The following is a 21,044-nucleotide window of genomic DNA, read 5'->3' on the forward strand; positions in this document are numbered from 1 at the left end:
TCTTTTTGTTTGCTTTTTAAAATATATAACTTAATATGGAGGATAATAGGAACAATTGTATCCTAATGTTTATATAATCCTTGTACACTTGTTCTACTTATATTGAGACCAAGAACACCTATGGTTTTACCTTTTACTATAATTACCATGACCTTCCAAACAATGGTGGATAAATGAAAAATATCCAAATTGCACTATTTTTTTTTATTTTTATGTTAAGTTTTAGTCTCTTGTTTATTATTCCACTTGTCAGAATGAAAAAACAAGGTTATCATAAGAAAATTCACAAGTAAAATGACTATGCAGTAGAAATAAGTTTCAACATAATCTGATATCCCAACAGGAGGAAAACCATCTGCAACAAAAGTCCACCAGGGGGAGCCAAAGATTAAGCCTCAACACAATTTTAGTCACTTGCCGTCTTTGCAAACGGTAATTAAAGTTCTGTCTGGTCTCCCATTTCCAGCAGGATTCCTTTCAGTATTTCTTTTTCACTGCATTGTATAATTACATGTTTTTCCTTTTACAGGAATTGGCCTTAATGCCTCATGTCACAGAGTGACATCATGGGGATCAAGGGCTAATACCATGAATGTGCTGAAAAGAAGAACATGTATGCTAACAAGACAATAGGAGATAAGAGTAAGGGAAGCATAGATCTAACATACCTGGACTATACATCATCCTCATAGAGGTGACATCCACAATAAAAATGTAGGATTGTTAAGAACAAAAGACAATAATAAGACAGGTTGACAAGATTAATCTGTAATTCATTCTGTATGATTTTTATCGAGGCAGAAATGGTAAAGTGTGACTAACCCCCCCCAAAAAAGGTAAGAATCTACAGAAGGAATAGAAATGGTTATTAAAGGGGAAATGTGACATTTCCAAACAGGGCGTGATCAGATTTAAAGTGCATGTCCATGGGTGTTATAAATGGGTCAGTGCAGAGGAGCAGAGCTGAGCTCAGCGATCTATGGCCTCATCCATATTTGATCAGTATAACACAAATGATAGACTGAGCCGAGACAGGCGGGGATGCTGCAGAGGCTGGCTGTCCTTTTGCTTCCCCACTCAGGAATTTCATTGAAAAACAAAGTAAAACCAAATTAGAAGCACAATCACAGAGATGCATGAGATGAGTGTCTGGAAAAAACAGACAAGTAGGTCAAATTGAACAAAAAGGTTCTTAGTGCTTGCAAAATAAAATGAACCAAAACTGTGCATAAGATGGAAATATATTTATTCAAACCCTTTAGGGGGGATATTGTTATGACTGAAATGCATGAAGTATCTTCTTCTGCTCCTCATAGTGGATTTTTATAGAATGGATAAAATTGTCAGCCTTTTTAAAGCCGGATGCTCTTTCTAGTGTCATCGAACTGTGATAAACCCAGGCCCAAACCTGCTGATAACAAATCCAGTAAGTGCTCACTGCCTTTTCAGCCCATAACAAAATCCTGATGTTCTTTATGTTTATATAACCTGCAATGACATTAATGCTGTGCATTAATCACTGTAATTTATTGATCTAATTTTTTTGCAATCTCCTTATTGTTTTAGACGAGAACAACTATTTTAGAAATGGGGACGGCTTTCGAAAAGATCGAGAAAACAACAGAGAGAAATATGCTTGCATATACTAAGGCCACAAATACACACACAAGCCTGAAAAGGAAGGACCAGCTGCAGGCCAAAAATAAACACACAAAGAATGATCCACACTGACTCATTACCGACATGTTCACATTTCTGAACAAAACTGCATGCACAGGCAAAAAAACAGGGAGAAAAGGAAGTAGAGTTAAGTTGATTGTCAAAGTAGAGAAATATTAAGAGATCCAAAACACTGTTGTCTGTTAATACATGAATAACTAATGTGGATTGAAAACATCTATATATAAATAAAAAAAAAAACACAGAATTTATATTCTTTGAATAGACTTAATATGAATACTTCTGTACTCCCCTGAGAACTTAAGCAGCCTTTTATCAGATCTATTAATAACAGTATCGAAAAAAGAACTGCCTTTCTTATTTAGAACCACAACAGTTAACCACTAAGCTGCCGATAAGTATTGTAAACCTCAATAGAACCTTTTTTCACATTACTCCATCGGATTCTCTGACCAACACGTAGAGTCATGCACATATTATGCATGTGTAAAATATATCACCTCTACTCCTGTTCATGCACACTAACAGCACACGTTCACTGAAATCTCACACAAATGTGTTTCTTTGTCGTCCATTAAAAACATAAAACCTGAGTGTTTTGTGTTTTTATGAATGCTAAGCAGCAGATAAGGGTTTGAGCATTTATGAATGAATATTTAACACCCTAATTAAACAGGGTGAAGGGAAGACATAAAAATAAACACAGTATGGTGAATACTTCCAGCAAACACACACCCATGACATGTAAGGGTGAGTTTTTTAACCAAGCTTATTTAAAGATTTTACAAAACAGATCAGATGACTGTCCATTCAAAATGTCTGACTTTATCTAAACAAAAACAGAATCTTCTTAACGTCCCTGACAATTGTCAAGATTTTTATTCTTTCTAGTATTTTAAATGCACATTTCCCAGCATGACGTTGACACAAGAGAAACAAAAGGGATTTGGAAAAGCATATTATGAAGAAAGAAGGAAGCATAGAAAGTGGCAGTTTCTCTGTCTGGAGTGACTACCTTCTTTCTCTTTCCATGGTGATGGGACAGCACCAAGATAGGTTTCTTTTCTTTAAAACATTTGTGAACTTTGTGACACTATCTGATCTGAAAAGCAATGGATGCTTCTATGTAAACTGAGAATCAAAGTCTAATAAAAAAGAACCTCACACGTTTTAAATACTTGACAAACGGCAAATCCTTATATAAACATTTAGAACAAAACCTACTTGAAACACATCAAGCATTGGCAAATTGCTTAAGAGTCTCATTTTAGGCAAGACTCCTTTCTCCGCTCAAACTGTTCATTAATGCAACAAACAGGCTGAGGAGTTGGCCATGAGATGAGTTGGGCAACCTGCAAGCATTCAGCTGGGTAAAGCCACTTTGGCCCCCTTTGAACATTACTCGTTTCCATGGAGATGAGCTCCACTGTCTGAGGCCTGGATACAGATGAGAGGGAGTGTGGTGACGAGGAGGTGAAAGCTAAAAAAAGACTGTCCTCAAGACGTTAAATAAAAGGTAAAGACTGTGAATGCTGAAAGAAAGCTGCTGCAGAGAAAGGGCTAACTAGTAGACAATGTTCTTGATGTGGAAGAAAAAAACAAACCATTTATACATATATTATAAACAAGCTGTACGAAGAGCACAACAGAGCAAATGTGAACACTAAGATCCACAACAAAAACGCTCAAACACTGAAAAAGGACTAATGCTGTTAGGGTTTCTTCATGTGTCTAAATAGGTTATTTTAATAAAGATCCCTGTGTATCTTGCATTATTTATCTCGCATAAATGCATTAAAAAAAACACACACACACACACACACACACACACACACACAAAAATGCAGTTTTGAGTAATTCCGGAGACCAAAAAGAAAACACAGGACCAGAACATGCATTGTATACAAGTGGCAATCAATACCAGAGTTTGCTCTGGTTTTGAATGATTTTCTAAATTCCAAACAGATGCTGGCATTACAGATGTAAAAAACAAAAAAAAACATTATTTTTGCTTTTTCTACATTTACTTTGAGGTATGAAATGTATTTAAAAAAAACTTACCTGGAAACAATTATTTTGAAAAAAAGTACACATTAAAATTCAAAATAACATTGAAGAGACTTTAAACCTCTTGTTTTTAAAACAAACTATAGATACATATAGGAAAAAAAGGAACTGCATGGTTTCTTTATGAATCATTCAACACAATTTCCTGAATTCATTTTTTTATAGTCTGTTTTCTCAGCTGAAGTGTACCTACGGTAAGTGTAAAGATATATAAATACACACACACACGTGTGTGTAAATGTGCGTCAATCTGGTCATATAAAAATTAAAAAGGTTTGGCAGCAACAAAACAATAATATTTGTGCACAGTACTGTGCAAAAGTCAGGTACCTCTTATAGTTCCTGCAGTACTCTGACTCATCTCCACCCCTACAGGCCACAACTCTGACCTTGACTGCTAAGAAAAAAAGAATACATATAGGCATTTTAGAGATGCTTCTTTAAGTTAAATTAGCTTTCAAAGCTTTAATTTAATTTTAGGCCAGTCTTGTTGACCACAAATAAAGTACATGCATATGAAAGAGACATTGATATGAAAGGTTCCCATTTAAAAAAAAAAGGAAGAAGTAAAAACAGCTAATCCGGTAAACCTTACCATATTTTTCAAACCATATAGCACACTTAAAATCCTTGCATATGTTGAAAAAATACAAAATCTGGTTTATAATCTGGTATGCCTTAACTCTATTTGTTTTTTCTGACCTCCAACAGATTTTTTGCAGAAACACGTCACACAAAAATGTGTTAAAATGTTTTAAGCTTTAGGCACTTTTGGCTTTTGTATGTACTGTCCAACAGTTTGTGAATGAATTGAATAAAGTTTGAGTAAAATAACTTTGTCTTTTTTACTTTACCACTTAGGCTACTTATTACTTTACAGTTACGTTTTAAAATTAAAAACTTTTCATTTTTCTTTAACCAGAGAGCCTCTATGGAGAGGTAACTGCAGGTTGGAGACCCCTAATCTAAAAGATATATTGGGATGTAAGGGTGGCACAAGACTTAAATAGATAATGTGCAATTAGACTTTATAAAAAAGGTTTTCTGTCTTTTAATGTCTGGGAAAAAAAAAACTTATCCTGTTGAACTCTGAACAGCACTGAGAACAGAACAAACGCCTGAAACACAGCTAACTTTGCAAGAACTGCACTTTGCAAAACCCTGACATCATCTCCGGTGTTAACCACAGGACATTTCTCTGTTCTAAGCCCATATAAACACAGATGTAAACAAAAATTAACAGCAAGCGTCTGTATCTGCCCTTCCTAGATCTAAAGAAAAATCTGCTGTAGCTTCAGTTTCATAAGAATTCAAAGTTAGCAGGTATAAATCTGTCTGCCTCACGACATATAAGAGCGACAAAACAGCACCTGGTCTTCCTCTTTTGGAGCTTTTCAGGAAACATTAAATCGCCAAACTGAATTCAGGACAAACCAGGCTATTTTTTTTCCAAAGGTCATAAACTCTCTCCTCCTCAAACTCAATGATGATGAGAGCAGGATGAGGATGTCAAACTGACAAGGACAGAACAAGCCTCAGGGATCAGGTGCTGCTCAGATCCTCCATGCCACTGATACCTTTCCCTACTGCTCTGTCACATGATCTAATGAATCGATTTCCCTTCAATATCCGTCTCTATAGATTCTCAGCTACGTAGATATTCTCTGAGGATTTTGTTATATTTTTCAGAGTAACTGGACTTTAAAAGGGGATAATCTAGATTACATTTCACTTTACTCAGTGACACAAGTACAAAAAATGAAATTAAAAATCAAACTAATCTTTAAGGGAATGTGAACTTTGTAGTAAACTTTTTTCTAAAGCTACGAACACTCCGGCCATTTGGGAACGCGTTAAACTCGGATTCTAGAATGCGCATTTAGCCCATGGTGTTCGCACAAGACAAGCAGGGAAGCCCAAAACGCACGTTTCCATGGACATTTCATTGAAAGTGGTTGTTTAAACCACAAGTGTCAAGCTCAAGGCCCGGGGGCCAAATGTGGCCCTCCATGGCATTTTATGTGGCCCGCGAGAGCATAAAAGTTTTTAATTTCTTAAAATAAAAATGAAAATTGGTTTGTATTTATTCATATCTAGGGGAAACAGACTTGAAATATCGGATTGGGCAACTATACATTAGGACTTAAACACTGTCCATATAACCTAACCTGAGAGAATCAAATTTAAAAGGATTTATGCTAGAGTAACAAGCAAACATATGTTTTCTATGCAACTGTAATTGTCACTTTAAAAAGTTTTAATAAATAAATTATGAGTTATTTAATATTAAGGAGTAGTTACGTTTATTTTTCATTACATTTAGTTACATCTATAAGTTATTTCTGGCCCTTTGAGGACAACCACTATGCTGATGTGGCCCTCAGTGAAAACGAGGTTGACACCCCTGGTTTAAACCTACAGCGAGTGAATGTAGCTTCAAGGTATCCGACTCACACTTTAGGATTTTGCACACAGTGTTTGGTTCAGCACAGATAACATTTTGGTCACAATAAAACAAATAAAACATACATGGTTACAATTTAAAATCTGAGCTTTTGCAAAAAAAAAAAGCTAATTTCGATTGGCCTTTTTTCCATTTTTATTTCATTCAATACACATACATTTCTTTTGTCGTCCTATTTTTAAAAAATACCGGATTTTATTCTTATGGTCTTGTAAGATTCATCTGAAGACTTAAAATAGTATCAATAATCTGGAACAAAAGCTGACCAAAAATCAATGACAAGAGAGGTGAACCTATGGAGAGGTCATCAACCCAACCCCCTTCTTTTCCAATAAATCCCATCAGCCACTGGGGATGGATAGAAGTTGTAGCCAGACCCTAAAGGAGACTATTACTGAAGATACACTACAGTCTCCTTCAGGAACTGCAATCTCAAGACATGAGAAGATCAGCCAGAAGGCTTGGCTAACATTTTACTTGAGCAGCCTGCTCCCAAGAACATCACTATATCTAGTTTTTACACCAAAACAATAAAGTATTTGACTTTGGCGCATACCAAACAGCGTTTGCTTTTAATCCCACTGCATCTCTGCATCCAGATTTGGACTTTTGCCTTACTTTAAGAAGTGGGAGTGTATATCTGCATCTGCCAGAGCAAATACCCAAAATATAAAAGGTGAAGGTGGAGTTGGTCTATCAATTAATCAGTAGCTAATCGTGATTAATGCCACAGGCTGAGCACCAGCTGCACAACAGCAGGCTCTGAGTGGTTTTAACACAGCCCTTCACCCACATTACCACCAAGGGACAGTTTAAACAAAAGAACCAAAACACAGATTAAGCTATCAACATCAATGTTGCCAAGCATTATATTAAACTGGTGACTTATAAAGATAGAAACAAAAATAAACTTGAAAAGACATACCAGCTCAATGCCTTGCCCAGATAATAGAAAATTTGAAGTGGTTTTGCTTGCAGCTAAAATTTTCAGAAAGCTCAAATTTTTGCTACAACTGGTTTAAAAACGCAAGCATGTTAAAACACAGATTATCTCAATAGGCAAAGATGCACGTGTGCTAAAGCTTACCTTGGAGTATTGTCTACGAAGGCTAAAGCGCTGCACCATCCTCACTGACTGATCCACAGCTGGAGTCCCTGATTTACTCCTCTCTCCCGATACCCCTCCAAAACACACACTGCCTCATGCCTCATATAGTGCACTCTACATTCACACACACACACACACGCTGGCTAAAGGCACGCTAACCTCTCCATATGCACACACATTTCAGGTCCACACCGCTTTCTACTATGCAAACACAAGGGAGGGTGGAGAAGAGAGCGGGGGGTGGGGAGATAAAGACAGCTTAGATGGGCTGCCCCCCCACTCATATTCAAAATGAGAGAGGGGGGGGTCTAATATTTATACAGGTATAATCAAAAGTCACAATGGTTGTTAAGAATTTTCTATGAAAGCCAGACTAAACCCAAGAGTGTTAAGACTGCAGATAAGAATAAAAGCTTCCATTCACACATGTACACACCTCACCACATCCTCCTCTGAAGGCAGAACTCTCAACACATTGACACATAGATAGAGCCCAGAACAGATACAGCTCAGCTCTCACCCATCTAGGGCAAGGCAAGACTGCCTCCTGCTTCCTGTCAGTGGGTGGGGTGAGGAGAATGAGGTGCTGTTAGAGACTGAGCAAGAGGAGAGACCAGCTGACTGCCCATATTAACTCCCTCCAGGGACAGAGGACGAGAGACGGGGAGGGAAATAAGGGAGGAAAAACCACAGAACTATGGGAGAGCAGGGGAGGACAGGAAAGAAGGAGGAGAATTCACTAAACATTACAAAAAGCATCCTGGATCATTTCAGCTTCAAACAAGCTTTACATCCCCTCAACAACAGGATGTCGTGCCTCCAAGGTCAGCCATGCTGTTACTATGGCAACAAAAGCCGGGCATTTATCTACATAGCTTGACGTAAGTTTCAGGGTATCCACGGCGACCATTTGGATCACCTTAATGACTTTGTTCAGTTATAATATAAAACAGGGTGGGGAAGTTAGTAAGTGATGAGTGAACTGGATTCTATCAGCCAACCAACAAAAGGTTGATGCTCATCTTAGACAGAAGCCAGACTAATGGAGCACAAATGTCTGCCTGTGTTTTCATAACAGGTAAACAATGTGTAAGCATGCAGAAGGACTAAGTATGGGTATGCATTTCCACATTTGAGCAAATATAGTTCTTACAATTACATTGCTGATCCATGCAGCTGCTTAACACTAGACTGTCAGACCTTTATCTTTTTCTGAAACACTGAAACTCCTTGATACTGATTATTTAATAAGTCACCCACGAATAAAACCTAATAAAATGTAAACATCACATCCCCTTGATCTAGTTTTGAATGGAAGCTGAGATGACAGCGACCTCTAGTGGCATAGTAAAATCCACAAATGTGTGGAGAAAAATGTGTATGAAAAACTCTGCAGTACCAACTGGTGCTATTTTTGTTCCGAGGTAGTAACAACAAACTATTTTCTTAGGTGAAGAAGTCCTTTTATGAACAAAAGAGGTCATAGTTGAGCCTACCATTGATAGGAATTTAAATTAAACTAATTTTCAGAGATAACCAAATAAAAGGGAGAAATTCTCCATACCAAGTGGTAGAGACTAAACAGAAAAAGTTTGGTACTAAACATTCACTTGTCCTTGGATGATATTTGTTAATATATTAAAACTTATAATAGTAAAGCTTGGTTTTCCTTTCCATGTATGTATCCAGAGATTAATGGCAGGATTTTGTAACTGAGAATTTACATTTTGGTCAGCTTATAATCAAATAACTAAATGCAACTAAACCAATTCAAAAACCCGTTTGGGTTTTTGTTGGACAGCACAATATCAAACTTTAAAGTCATGTAATATTACAGTTGTTGCAATCTCTGCAGTAAGCAATAAAAAAATATTGTATCCTCTTTAAATTGGGATTAGTTTTGTTTTGGCAGATTTTTATCAATCTGTTTGGGAAAACCAGGGAGCAGTAGTGTCAATCATTTCATAGCTAAATTAGTTTTCAATGTTAGTGCATATGACCAGCCCGTTCATCTACCCCTTTTGACTGACTTCTCAGTGACCGTGTAGCGCACGTGTGTCAAACTCGAAGCCGGGGGCCAAATGTGGCCCGCCATGTATATTTATGTGGCCCACGAGAGCTTAAAAGTTTTTCATTTCTTTATTTTTTTATTTTTTTTTAAATCGATTACATATTATTGATGTGTAGCTGCTGTTCTAATTATTCAATGTTTGGAGGTCTTTTGTGTGTATGCAGACAAATTCTTGTCATCAAACCATCAGTGGAATGCAAGGCTGTGTGCAGCCTTTTTTTGTAAAATGTTTCACCTGTAATACATGTTCTTTCTAACTCAGTTTTATGTTATTTTTCTTGGACGGTTTGAACTTTCATTAATGGAGTTATGTGGGTTTTAATAGGTGGACAAAATTCAAAAGGATTTATGCAAGAGTAACAAGCAAATCTATGTTTTCTATGCAACTGTAATTGTCACTTTAAAAAGTTATAATAAATAAATAATGAGTTTTTTAACATCAAGGAGTAGTTACATTTAGTTTTCATTACATTTAGTTACATGTATAAGTTATATCTGGCCCTTTGAGGACAGCCATTATACTGATGTGGCCCTCGGTGAAAATAAGTTTGACACCTCTGGTGTAGGGATAATGATTAATGACTTCTGGCACTTACCCTGTCTGTCTCCTCTGTAGACTGGTACCCTGATGACAGCCCCACATCTCCAGAGCTGTATCCAGGGACAGGGCTGCAGGGAGTGGTCTCTGTGGTGGAGGAGGACCGTCGGCGGCTGGTATGCTGCTGCGGATCGTGAGTGTAGCGGCGCTGTGGCGCTTGGGGGCTGCCTCTCAGAAGAGGATCCCGGTCCCCACTCGCAGACCCGGATCCTTTACTGCGCCGGCTTTGCAGGCTTGTCCCACGCCTTATCATGCCTGCAGCGGCTGAGCCCCGGCCAGCTGTGGAATGAACCACAGGAGCAGAGAGGTGGTCAGAATCACAGCAGCTAGACTCAAAGTTGACCCTTGGGGCAGAGGGGGAAGTGCCACCTGTGGACACCACAGAGGATGACGATGAGGAAGATGATGAGTGGATGGTGGAACGAGAGAAGGAGAGGCGTTTACGCTGTAGCTGGAACAGCTGTTTCAAGCCCTGGCCAAGAAACCCCATACTTTCTTTGGTGTTTTGGCTCGACTTAATGAAAGAATCATGTTCTGAGTGAGTTGAAGCACTCTCTAACCCCATTTGTTGTGAACCCCCCGCCATTACTTTAGCTTCAGAATCTGAACCAGGGCCAAATCCCTTTGGCACCCTTTGACAATTGTCCTTCTGATGCATATGGCCTTGCTGACACCACAGAAACAGCAGGGATGAGTTGTCCAATTAAACAGTCTGCTTAAGCCTCCCTCTGTATATGTCAGGAATGTAAATGGTCAGGGAAAAAAGATGATGACAACAAAGAAGAACAGAGAATAACAGGGTACAGAAGACAACAGTGGAAGTGGAGATGAGACTTTCTGATGGAGGTTGGAATCGGGTCATTTGCAGTCAGGGGGGGGAGGATCCAAACTGGGAGCATGCATCTTTTTCACTCAGGAACAAGTAGCCTTGCTGATCTGACACAAAAAAAGAAAATCTATTATATGACAGAGATCTGTCTAGATTCACTAATCCTGATTAATTTTGCTACAAATTGTGACCAGGTTTCATATAAAATGACTAAAACAGAGCAATGGAGATGCTAGTCTAATAGTGTATGGAAAAAAACATGATGTGCATTATTTCTAAAGTAGGCAGCTTTGTGTAGGGAAAGCTGAAGAGGAATGAAATCACAAAGAAAGACAAAATAAACGACAAAAAACTACAATTTATGGTAACAATCCCCATCAGGGAGCAAGAATCTCACTCACCATTGGCCCATTAGTAATCCTAATGCATCTTATTCTTGTAGAATACCTAAAGAAAGAAAAAAGTAAGAAACTTGGATCATTTTTCAATTAAAATCATGGATGACAATTGCATTATGTAACCTTGTGATGGTCAATTTTTGTTCATCAGAATGAACAGTGAACGGAATTTCTTTTATAAAATTTAAATTTTTTGTCTAGTGCTGAAAAAGAAAGTAATTGCCACTTTAATTCAACAATGTCCCTTAAAAATGTAAGTGAACACAATGAAAGTGATGCAAAATATTAATGTTAATATCTTAACCATCCATTAAGAGTCCAAAGGCTTCAAATGAATTTGTATTCTTATTTAAGTTTTCTGGTCAACTAAACACCAGGATGAGTCCCCGAAAATACTGATGTCTGTTTTAGATCACATTGTCAGCATCTTCAGCAGTTCCAGGTTCTGTTTTTACATCCATCAACTATACATTTAAATGAACAATTCCTGACAAATTCAGCACAGGACATTTATGCTGGTGTCCTCTACAAGACATTTCCCCAAAACTACTTCAACATGTGTCTGGTACAAACACATCTGTTAGACACTTGCACAAAAGCACACCTTGTAAACACCGATAGCTGAGTTAAATAGAATCGCTTTTCTTGTTATTAGACAATGATCGGCTGCACGGTGGAGCAGTAGTTAGCGCTCTGGCCTCACAGCAAGAAGGCCCCCGGTTCAAGTCCTGGCTGGGGGACCTGGACCAGAACATCAATAGGGGACCTTTCTGCGTGGAGTTTGTAAGTTCTCCCCGTGCATGTGTGGGTTTTCTCCGGGGACTCCAGCTTCCTCCCACCATCCAAAAACATGCTTCATAGGTCAATTGGTCAACCTAAAATTCTCCCTAGGTTTGAGTGTGAGAGTGCATGGGTGTGTGATTGCAGACATTCTACCCTGCGACAGACTGGTGACCTGTCCAGTCCCCTGCCTTCGCCCACAAGTGGCCGGGATAAGCTCCGGCAGCACCGTGACCCGGAAAGGGAAAAACGGATTAGAAGATGAATGAATGACTGAATAGATAATTATCAATCAATTGACTTGTTTTAGATACACTAGTTTATAGATTTCACTAGAATGGATATCATGGCTGTGTGTAGGACTGTGCATGGAAAACCATGTTTCATTTATCAGGGGGTGCGATGAGCTTTATCCAGTGGGTTCTTAGGCAAGACCCCTTCTCGCTACTGCCCAACTGTGTAGCCCCAAGGGGGCCCAAGTCTGGGTCCCCCAGCGCCGGTCCCAAGCTCGGATAAGTACAGAGTTGTGGGAGGGCATCCGGTGTAAAACTCTTGCTTATGGATAAGCTGAAAGGTAAACAACAACTTCAATGTTTCATCACACGAGAAACATTCAAGGTGTAAACATTTAAAGTCAAACTCCTATCATCTTTTGATCTATAGTAAAAGTGTTCTCAGTGGTCTTTTATGATTGGGCTGTTTGTAGTCAATTATTTTAAAAACTGTGTGGGTTTCCTAGGACATAGTTTCTGCAGAGCAGCAGGAGTTCATTGAAAAATTCACCTCTGTGTTGTGGATGGGACTTTTGGCACAGAGAAATCCTCCCCACACTTCCCATCATCCATATACTTACACCTTATGGCAAGGCAAGGCAAGGCAAGTTTATTTGTATAGCACAATTCATACACAAAGTAATTCAAGGTGCTTCACAAAACAGAAAAATGCATTAAAATCACAATACATCATAGAAATAATCAACGTAATATTTACTTTAAAAGAAAAGAAAAAAAAAATAATAATTGAAAATTGATTTAAAAATAAAGGAAGGAAACAGCCCCTCACACCTTGACATAACATTACAGGTCCAACAAAAGTGGCGAGTTATAGGAGGTTTTGAGCCAGATGTCAGCTCAGACGAGAAAAATGAAGACTTACATTTATTTATATCTATCTTTCTGCAAGTGGATGCATCAGACTGGAGTGGGGCAGGGAGCATGTGGCCCTCTGATGGTAGTTTCAACATCACAAATAACCTCTTAGTTGAAACAACATTTTAGCGTCTGCTCATGATTTACGATTAAAATAAAGATATACTAAGAAATACAATTTTAGGCTTAATTTCCTTTATAAATGTATTCTATCATAAGAAAATGCTACAAGAACATGTTAAAATTACCAAAAACACAATATATTTCGGAGTGGGTCTTTAAAGGCAGGAAAAATGAAATAAGTCCAAGTCTTCATTCAGCATACTTGTTTGCATGCCTTAAAAGACACCACTAAGTCAATCCTTGACCAAACACTTGTGTGTCAGAATGGTTACAGTAAAAGAGAGGATATGAATTTCAGTCACACTCCCTTCCAAAGGAGCCATTTTACTACCCCCAAATATTTCCTTTGTGAAGGAATTTAAAGAGTCTCTTTTTTGCAAAAGAAATCCAACATGGTAGTGTCACTAACAAAAAGTTCATACCGGTAATCACCTCCTGCAGTCTGGCAAACTGCATGGCTGATGATGAGTTTGTGACCAGAGCCAGCACAGTTACTTTAGACAGACAGTCGGGCATGCAGCCAAAGCTGTCCAGTGGCACCAGTAGCTTCAACAATTCATGATAGCAATGAGAGAAACTGCACCATTCAGAGCCTTGAGAAGCATCAGTTCAACCCGGTCTCTCTTTAAGGTTTACAACTGTCACAACAGGCAGAGCAACAAAAACCTCATAATCCATTCCAGGAAAAAGCTGCATTTGTGCACATAAAACAGTAGTATTTATTATTTGCGGAAGGTAATCCTTACTAACCTTTTCCACTTAACTCAAATCCTCTGGCTGGGAGATAGTGGCTTGTTTAATTCAGCCTGTGTGTTTACAAAGCAGTAAATGTGACTGCTGCCAAATAAAGACTACGGTAAGTTTTAACAGCTTCTCTTCCATCAGCTCGCTCCTGTTTTAGGAAACTGTTGCGCCATCTGCACATTTTAAAATAAAAGCGACACAGATCTCTCATGCTCCTGAGTATTCGTGCCCTTTGAAATTTTAACAAGGCTAGTGTGCAAATGTAGAATGTTTATCATAATTTCCAAATATGATGTATGGAGGAAACCCGTCTGTTGGTAGAGCAGTGCAAAAGCCTTGACGTGCTTCACTCTAGGGATGGGCAGATATAATTTTTTTCCTGTTCGATATGATAACCCATATCTCCCCTGCAACTGTGGCCGATAGCCGATATTTGCAGATACTTAAGTGTCTACAGAAGAGCAAAGTTTAGATTTCATTTTTTTTTCTTAAGTAGAAATGCATAACTTCTCTTTTACTGGACAATCACATTGTGATCACCTTTTTAACATCCAGCAAAGGATCTCATAGGAACAAGTTCCACTTTAAAAATTTCATATAAATATATCTGAAAGCATTTAGATATATTTATTGAATATTGGACATAACTGTAAACCATAAGCTCCCCATTGCCAGGGATCTATTATGAACAAAATGTATTCCAATAAAAAATTAAAATTTACCTTAAAACACTCAATTACCAACTATGACTGTCAAAATTAGCTTCTCTATTATGAACAAGTATATATTTAAAAAATAGGGGGCCAGTTTAGCTCGTGCTGGTTTGCGGCGCCTTCCGTCCGTGAAACCAGGATTCGAATCCGAGCTGCTCCCTGTTCCCTTCTCTGCTGCTGTGCCGGTCCCAAGCCTGGTTGGATTGAGAGGGTTGCGTCAGGAAGGGCATCCTGCGTAAAACATTGCCAAGTTAACCCAGCGACTCATCCTCAAGGGAAGGTTGTTTCACTATGGCAACCCCTGATGGGAGAAGCCGAAAGTGAAAGAAGATATATTTCAAAAAATAAGTGTTTCTGAAAACAGTCAGAAGAATATCGGTAGCTTTTTTAACATCGGACCAATACAGATAAACTTAAATTCTGCAAATATCGGCCGATACCGATACTGGCACAGATGTATCGCCCATCCTTACTTCATACCAAATACAAAAGTTTTGAATCTGCAACAAATCGTTCCTGGATATATTTGTCAGTTTGTTGTTTCACCAAGTGTACCACCAGCATACACAGTTACATACATCCACTTAACCATAAGATCTATAGCATTCACCGGGGCAGGAGCAAAATGCTTATTTATAACCATAAATACATGGAGAGATTTTTAGACTTTAGACTTTTTCAGCACTGCAGTTAGTAAAATGTGATTGTGATAATGTTATACAAGTCCTCTGGGCAAGCAAATAACTTAATTGAATTTTAATGTAAATGACCCTTTGATCAGGCATCCATCACACAACACCTGACTAAGCTACAAGGTCTGGTATGATTAACCACTATATGCTGCTACCTAGGAGCTGGTTGGTGAAGGAGATACAACTTAAGTTAATCTTGTTAAGAAGCTGGCTCTGAACCTTAGGTCTTGTCCTGGCTCATGTGCCCAATCCTCCGTGTCCATAAATCCCCTCCCTCATCCCTGAGCTGATCCTAACCCTGCATTGGATGCTTTCTTGATTGCCTGTGGTTTTATAGTGAGACCAAATCCTCTTTTTGAAGCCTTTAGAGGACAATGCTTCATTGTCGCACTTAGTGTGCATGCCTGTATCTGTGCTTAGTTTAGACAAGTCTTGATGATCCACCTAGATGAAGTGATGATGCAACCAGGGCAGATGGATCATATAATGACAAATGTCCTGCTCTTTAATTTTCATGACATGTTGTTAGACTTCCAGGAATCTACGAACGTGAAACACGGCACAGCTGGCAAGGGGACATGTTTCTGTTTGAAACCCAATTTTAAAGTCATGTTAGAAAAGGCAGTTTTCTTAATAAACAAAACAAGACAAAAAAATCACAGAGAAAAAGACGGACTGTTGTTAAATGTTAAAGACAAACAGGATTCAAAAATTCTGTAAGTCGGCATGTTTATCAGAAATTTCGCAATACTGTCAAAGGTACAGGACAAACGGCCAGCTGGACAATGACCTTACTGGAGCGGTGGCACCACTGCTTTAATGCTGCAAATTAAAAAATAGAATAGCATCCTGTGATAGCAATATGATAAAAGTATTATTGTTATTTTTGGTGTCATTGTCATTACTATTATAATGCATCTATTTGCCAAGATTTTTCTCCATCTACTATAATTTAGTGAGCTGGTAAAAATATAATCTATTTTTATTTGAACAATAAAATTAACATAAATTCATAAGATCCAATCCTCAAATTTCCCTTAACACAATTCTTTTTCTTTTACACCAAAACTGCCCTCAGTTAGTTTTAAAATGTACGAATAACATATCAATGACAGCTCCACTTTTTTCCAGTTTATATGGTCAGTTATTTGAAGTTTTCATAACCAATTCAAATTGGTTTGCGATTAAAAAATTGTAAAAGTTAAAAATCCAACTGTAGCCTTAAAAAAAAAGGAATCAATTCGGAATTTTAGAAAAAATATCCATCCTAAGATATAATACTGTGCAATGACTAAAAACAGCAAAAATGAATAAATATACATAGAGTTTTGGCACTAGAACTACAATAAATGACAGTAAATTACACACAAAAAATAATCAAAATTATTGCAAAAATATTCATACAATGCTTAAAAACAAACAAATTTAGGTGATTTTTACTAAAAAGAGGATGAATCAAGTGCTAAAGTGCCAGGCAAAGGAGATTTTTCTTTACAAATATGTAATGTGAAACACTATATTTGTCATTATTTTGTTGCCTTAAATATTTAGCATTTAAGCATTTTTTCAGCAGACAAGGTTTCCTGCTCTCTAGCTTAATTTTATCTTCATGTTAGCTCAATCTAAATGTACATTTAACGTGGGATGTAGATAAAACATGGCCCTGAACCCACCATCTTTAGTTTTTTTTCTTTTTGAACAAACAGTTGGGTAGTTCAAAACACAGTCACAGCTTCAACAAGCCAATGCTGTGTTTCCAGAAGAGTCTGCAAGCTGGCATGGAATAGATCGCTCTTTGTTTCCTGTGAGCCACATGCAGACCCATCACTGTTCTTTGTGCTCTGCCTCTTTCACTGACAGGCACACATCAATAAGAGCGGAATTAGGCCAGAGAGTTCAGTCGTTAGGTCTGTATTTGAGTGCATGAACAAAATATGTGTCTCTTTCTATAAGACTGACTAAAAACACAAGAATAAAAGTGGGTCATACAAAAAATGATATGGTGTGGCAACACTTACTTATGTATGTTTGTGCTGCCATTAACCCATGGAAACAGGACTATATCTCATTCAGCAGCTGCATCATGACGGCAAAGCCAGGAAACAGGAACAATCGTTATTGTAGTTCTGTGCGTGAATTTGTGTGTGCGTGGCTGGAGGCAGATAATAGCAGAGTTGTTCAAATTGGCACAATAATGACTTCAGTGGACCACACAAAGTGTTATAAGAAGCAATTTTTCCCATCTGATACAAAAATGAGAAAAAAAAGGATAAGAATGTTCTACAAGACGAAAAAGAAAACACTCTGAAAAACAAAACAAAAAAACAATCCTAGTGTCCACTGCCTGTTTTAGCCTGTTCAGGTTTAGCTCATAGTGTGTCTGCATGAGGAGGTCTACAGCAAGTAGCTACCTATAAAAGGCAGGGACAGTGCGCTGTTGTGCTAAATGAAGCCCAGAGGGAGGCCCTGATGGCAAAGTTCTGCTGAACTTTCTAGGAAAGACACATACGATCATTTAGTCTCCACGTGCACACATAAGAAAACAATAAACAAAAAGGGGCTGAACCTCAGTGCATTTTAACATTCAGATTAGATGCAAATTACCTACTAAAGCATCAAACTATTTGTAATTTATGTGCTTCTTGTTGGAACAGAAAATGTTAGGCCTTTGCAATGATCTAGTTCTCTAATTATCTAGTTTGTTAAAAAAAAACAAAAAAACATCAATTCACCACTAAGCATGTTAGTCGGAAAGTGCTTTACTGATGCCAAAGGTCAATGGAAAGTGACCGTACTAATGTGAGTAGACATAAAAAAAAACCTTAGATTAAAATACTTGGTGGTGGATTGATATTTTTTAAACTTAACACTCTTAGTCTGGATATGATAATAAGGTAACCCAATAAATTAGCATTTAAATGATTATTCAGATCCTTTAGTTTGAAAGAGATTGAAGGACAATAAAATGAGAATTAAAAAACAGAACTTTCTTAATAATAGTTTTACCAATTTCCGGTGTTGATACTAACCTGCATTTACACCAACAGAAAATCTTGGTAACATAAAAAAAGTGTTCAACAAAGATGAATTGATCTTTTGTCATTATGTTTCCTATAACCAGCATTCCTGCTTTGCTGATCATAGAACATACCCAAACTTCTAACGTACTAGTTGTCTTTATTTTTTTAATCAGCGGCAAACGCAGACATGCCGCCGAGGTCAGCTCTAGGCTGACCTCATGAAATGGGTGGCACCCACACAAAGCGAAAGGCTCAACCTCAGAGATCGTGTTGTATTACTTCCAGGTAGGAAAATGAATTGTGAAAATAACTCATATACATTTCATTTAAAAAATCATTCTTTGTGTGCCAAAGGCAATATATTATCAAATACATGGATATTGTTCACTGTAAAAAGCATCAGAATTGCATATTATAGGCTCTATAATTAAATACAGCTAAAAGCCTGACAGTGACATGAAACAGAAGATCTGGCAGTGATACTCATCTCATGCATGTGGGATAGGCCTGCACAATATACCGCAAATTTATCGTTATCGCAATATCCAGCTCTGCAATATGCATATCGCAAAAGACGGAGATTATCGCAATAAATCGCAAACCCAAAATGTGTTAAAACAATCTTATGGCAGCTTGAAGCATTTAACGAATCAAATAAATCCCTTTATGCTTTGACCAATCAGATGGACGCCTTCCCATTGTTGACCAATCAGATGGAGGCCTATTATGTTAGATGTTTGTCCCCCATGTCAATGAGGGTCATTTGGAGTATAATTTTTAAACTGTTGCAATGAAATGATGTTTTTGTTTATTTTTCTATTTGTTTATTTACCGCAAATTTATCGTTATCGCAATATTGATCACTAATATCGCATATCGCAAGTTTTCCTCATATCGTGCAGCCCTAATGTGGGACATTCTGGAAGGCTTTTTGTTTACTGCACGGGCTTTGTTTGTGCTCAGTTTGTTTGTGCTCAGTGCAACAATGATTTGTTTTAGAACATGAACAACTGAGATAGTGGTCCCAATTCACCCCAACAACACAGCATTCAGAAGTGTTTCTAATCAGTAAAAGTACTAAAGGTTTTATTCTCCTGTCGCTTTTTGTATGACTCTTTCATTAGAGGCTAGTTATAGACAGTAAATTAATTTATCAGAGTATGTGATCTAATTCAAACTCTTCAAAGAGCTCCTACTTAGAAAGTTGATGAGTGTTTAACAGTGTTCATACCGTTCATATTTCAACAGCTATGGAGAAGCATCATCAAATGTCATCAGGCGGGAAACCACCTACATACCAAGCGAAACCCCATACCAGAGATTGTATTAGGGTCACACAGCCAAGACAAAAAGAGCAAGGCATCGCATTTGGGGTTCGGGCTGACTTTGCACAACACATGGCAAAAATCCACTCGATTCTAAGAACAAGAGATATTCAGTGCTTTAGGCTACACCTAGTGGGATTGTTTAGTAAGCAGCAACACCTATATAAATAAGTTTTCAACTAAATTTCCAGGCTCAGGTAACCCAACACTCCTCTATTTCCCCTCAGAGGTTAATGCATGGAGACCTGGAGGACCAAGCTTTACTCTTGACACCAACTCCACCTGTGACACTTGGCTCAAAACACAAGCTGGATCAACATTAGGTCCACAATCTGAGACACTATTTTTTATTTGTCTGATAATATTTTCCTTGATCTAAAGATGTGAGGTTAAAACCTTCAACAAAACAGCTCCATTTAAACTTGTTTGTAAGAGACACCGTCAGTTCCTATCAGTTAGAAGTTTTGGTTTTAGTTTTTTTAAGAGAGTTACAGACAGACTACAGTTTCAAGTTTGACTGATCTTTTTCCATCTCAGTTCCATGCAACAATATCAACCACATCAGCACTGCACATTTGCCGAACAATCCTTATGTAGAACATTATGGCTTTCAACAGTAAAGCTGGAGAAAACAACCACCTAAAATGTCTTCAAACCTCATTCCACTGTTCAGAAACACAACTACATGTTACAGTCTAAAATGTTTAACTGGACTATAAATGACTTTGGAAAAAGTTATGTGACATTGTGCTCATTAACTATGAGAGACCAGCCAATACAGGCTGACAGCAATGTTGAGAAAATGCAGAGATGTCCAACCAGAAGACACACAACACAACCAATGGGGAAAGAAGCAATTGAATGAATAAAAGTAATGAGATTAGTATATTACATAATGTTAGCCTTTGTAAAATGTACAAATCCAGCTTTCTCTTATTGACCACCAACATCTTAAAACTGTTGGCAAAGTTTCTCCGTACTCTTTTGAACGGCTTCATCTGTTCCGCCCCCTGACTATTATCTAGATTAATAGATGGAGAAGAAGAAGCATAAGTGAGGGAGATCCACCAACAGGGACAACATTCATATTTGCTGTTGCTCTTAACCAGTTTTCTTCCTTTATGTTCAATGTATGGCTGTCATAGTCACTGACCAATGCAGGCCAAAAGTGGATAAAATGTGTTTGAGAATAAATGTTATTTTCTATTAGTTTGCTCTGTGCCTGCAGTAGAATATATGATATAGCGTATTTTAAAAACCATTGAATGTGAATGCTGTGCTTGC

The 21,044-nt window shown here is 37.9% G+C and overlaps 1 protein-coding gene across 6 annotated transcripts in view; it reads right to left on the reverse strand.

Annotated features, from left to right (window-relative positions):
- Positions 1–21,044, reverse strand: part of tmcc1a (transmembrane and coiled-coil domain family 1a) — a 41,765-nt gene that overhangs the window by 16,676 nt on the left and 4,045 nt on the right. Inside the window, exons 2-4 of one of the 6 annotated variants that reach the window (XM_078950488.1) lie at positions 11,219–11,264; positions 10,823–10,919; positions 9,987–10,267 (exon numbers count right to left, since the gene is read on the reverse strand). In XM_078950488.1, coding sequence (XP_078806614.1) covers positions 9,987–10,267; positions 10,823–10,850 — 309 coding nt within the window. In that variant the 5' untranslated portion in view covers positions 10,851–10,919; positions 11,219–11,264. Of the gene's footprint in view, positions 1–7,298; positions 7,838–9,986; positions 10,925–11,218; positions 11,265–12,151; positions 12,195–21,044 lie in introns of those variants that run through there. The other 5 variants (XM_078950487.1, XM_078950489.1, XM_004070539.5 and 2 more) reach the window with 5 other exon arrangements.

This window comes from Oryzias latipes, chromosome 7 (assembly GCF_053564925.1).
Source record: "Oryzias latipes strain Hd-rR chromosome 7, Olatipes_Hd-rR_3.1".
NCBI classification, from domain to species: domain Eukaryota; kingdom Metazoa; phylum Chordata; class Actinopteri; order Beloniformes; family Adrianichthyidae; genus Oryzias; species Oryzias latipes.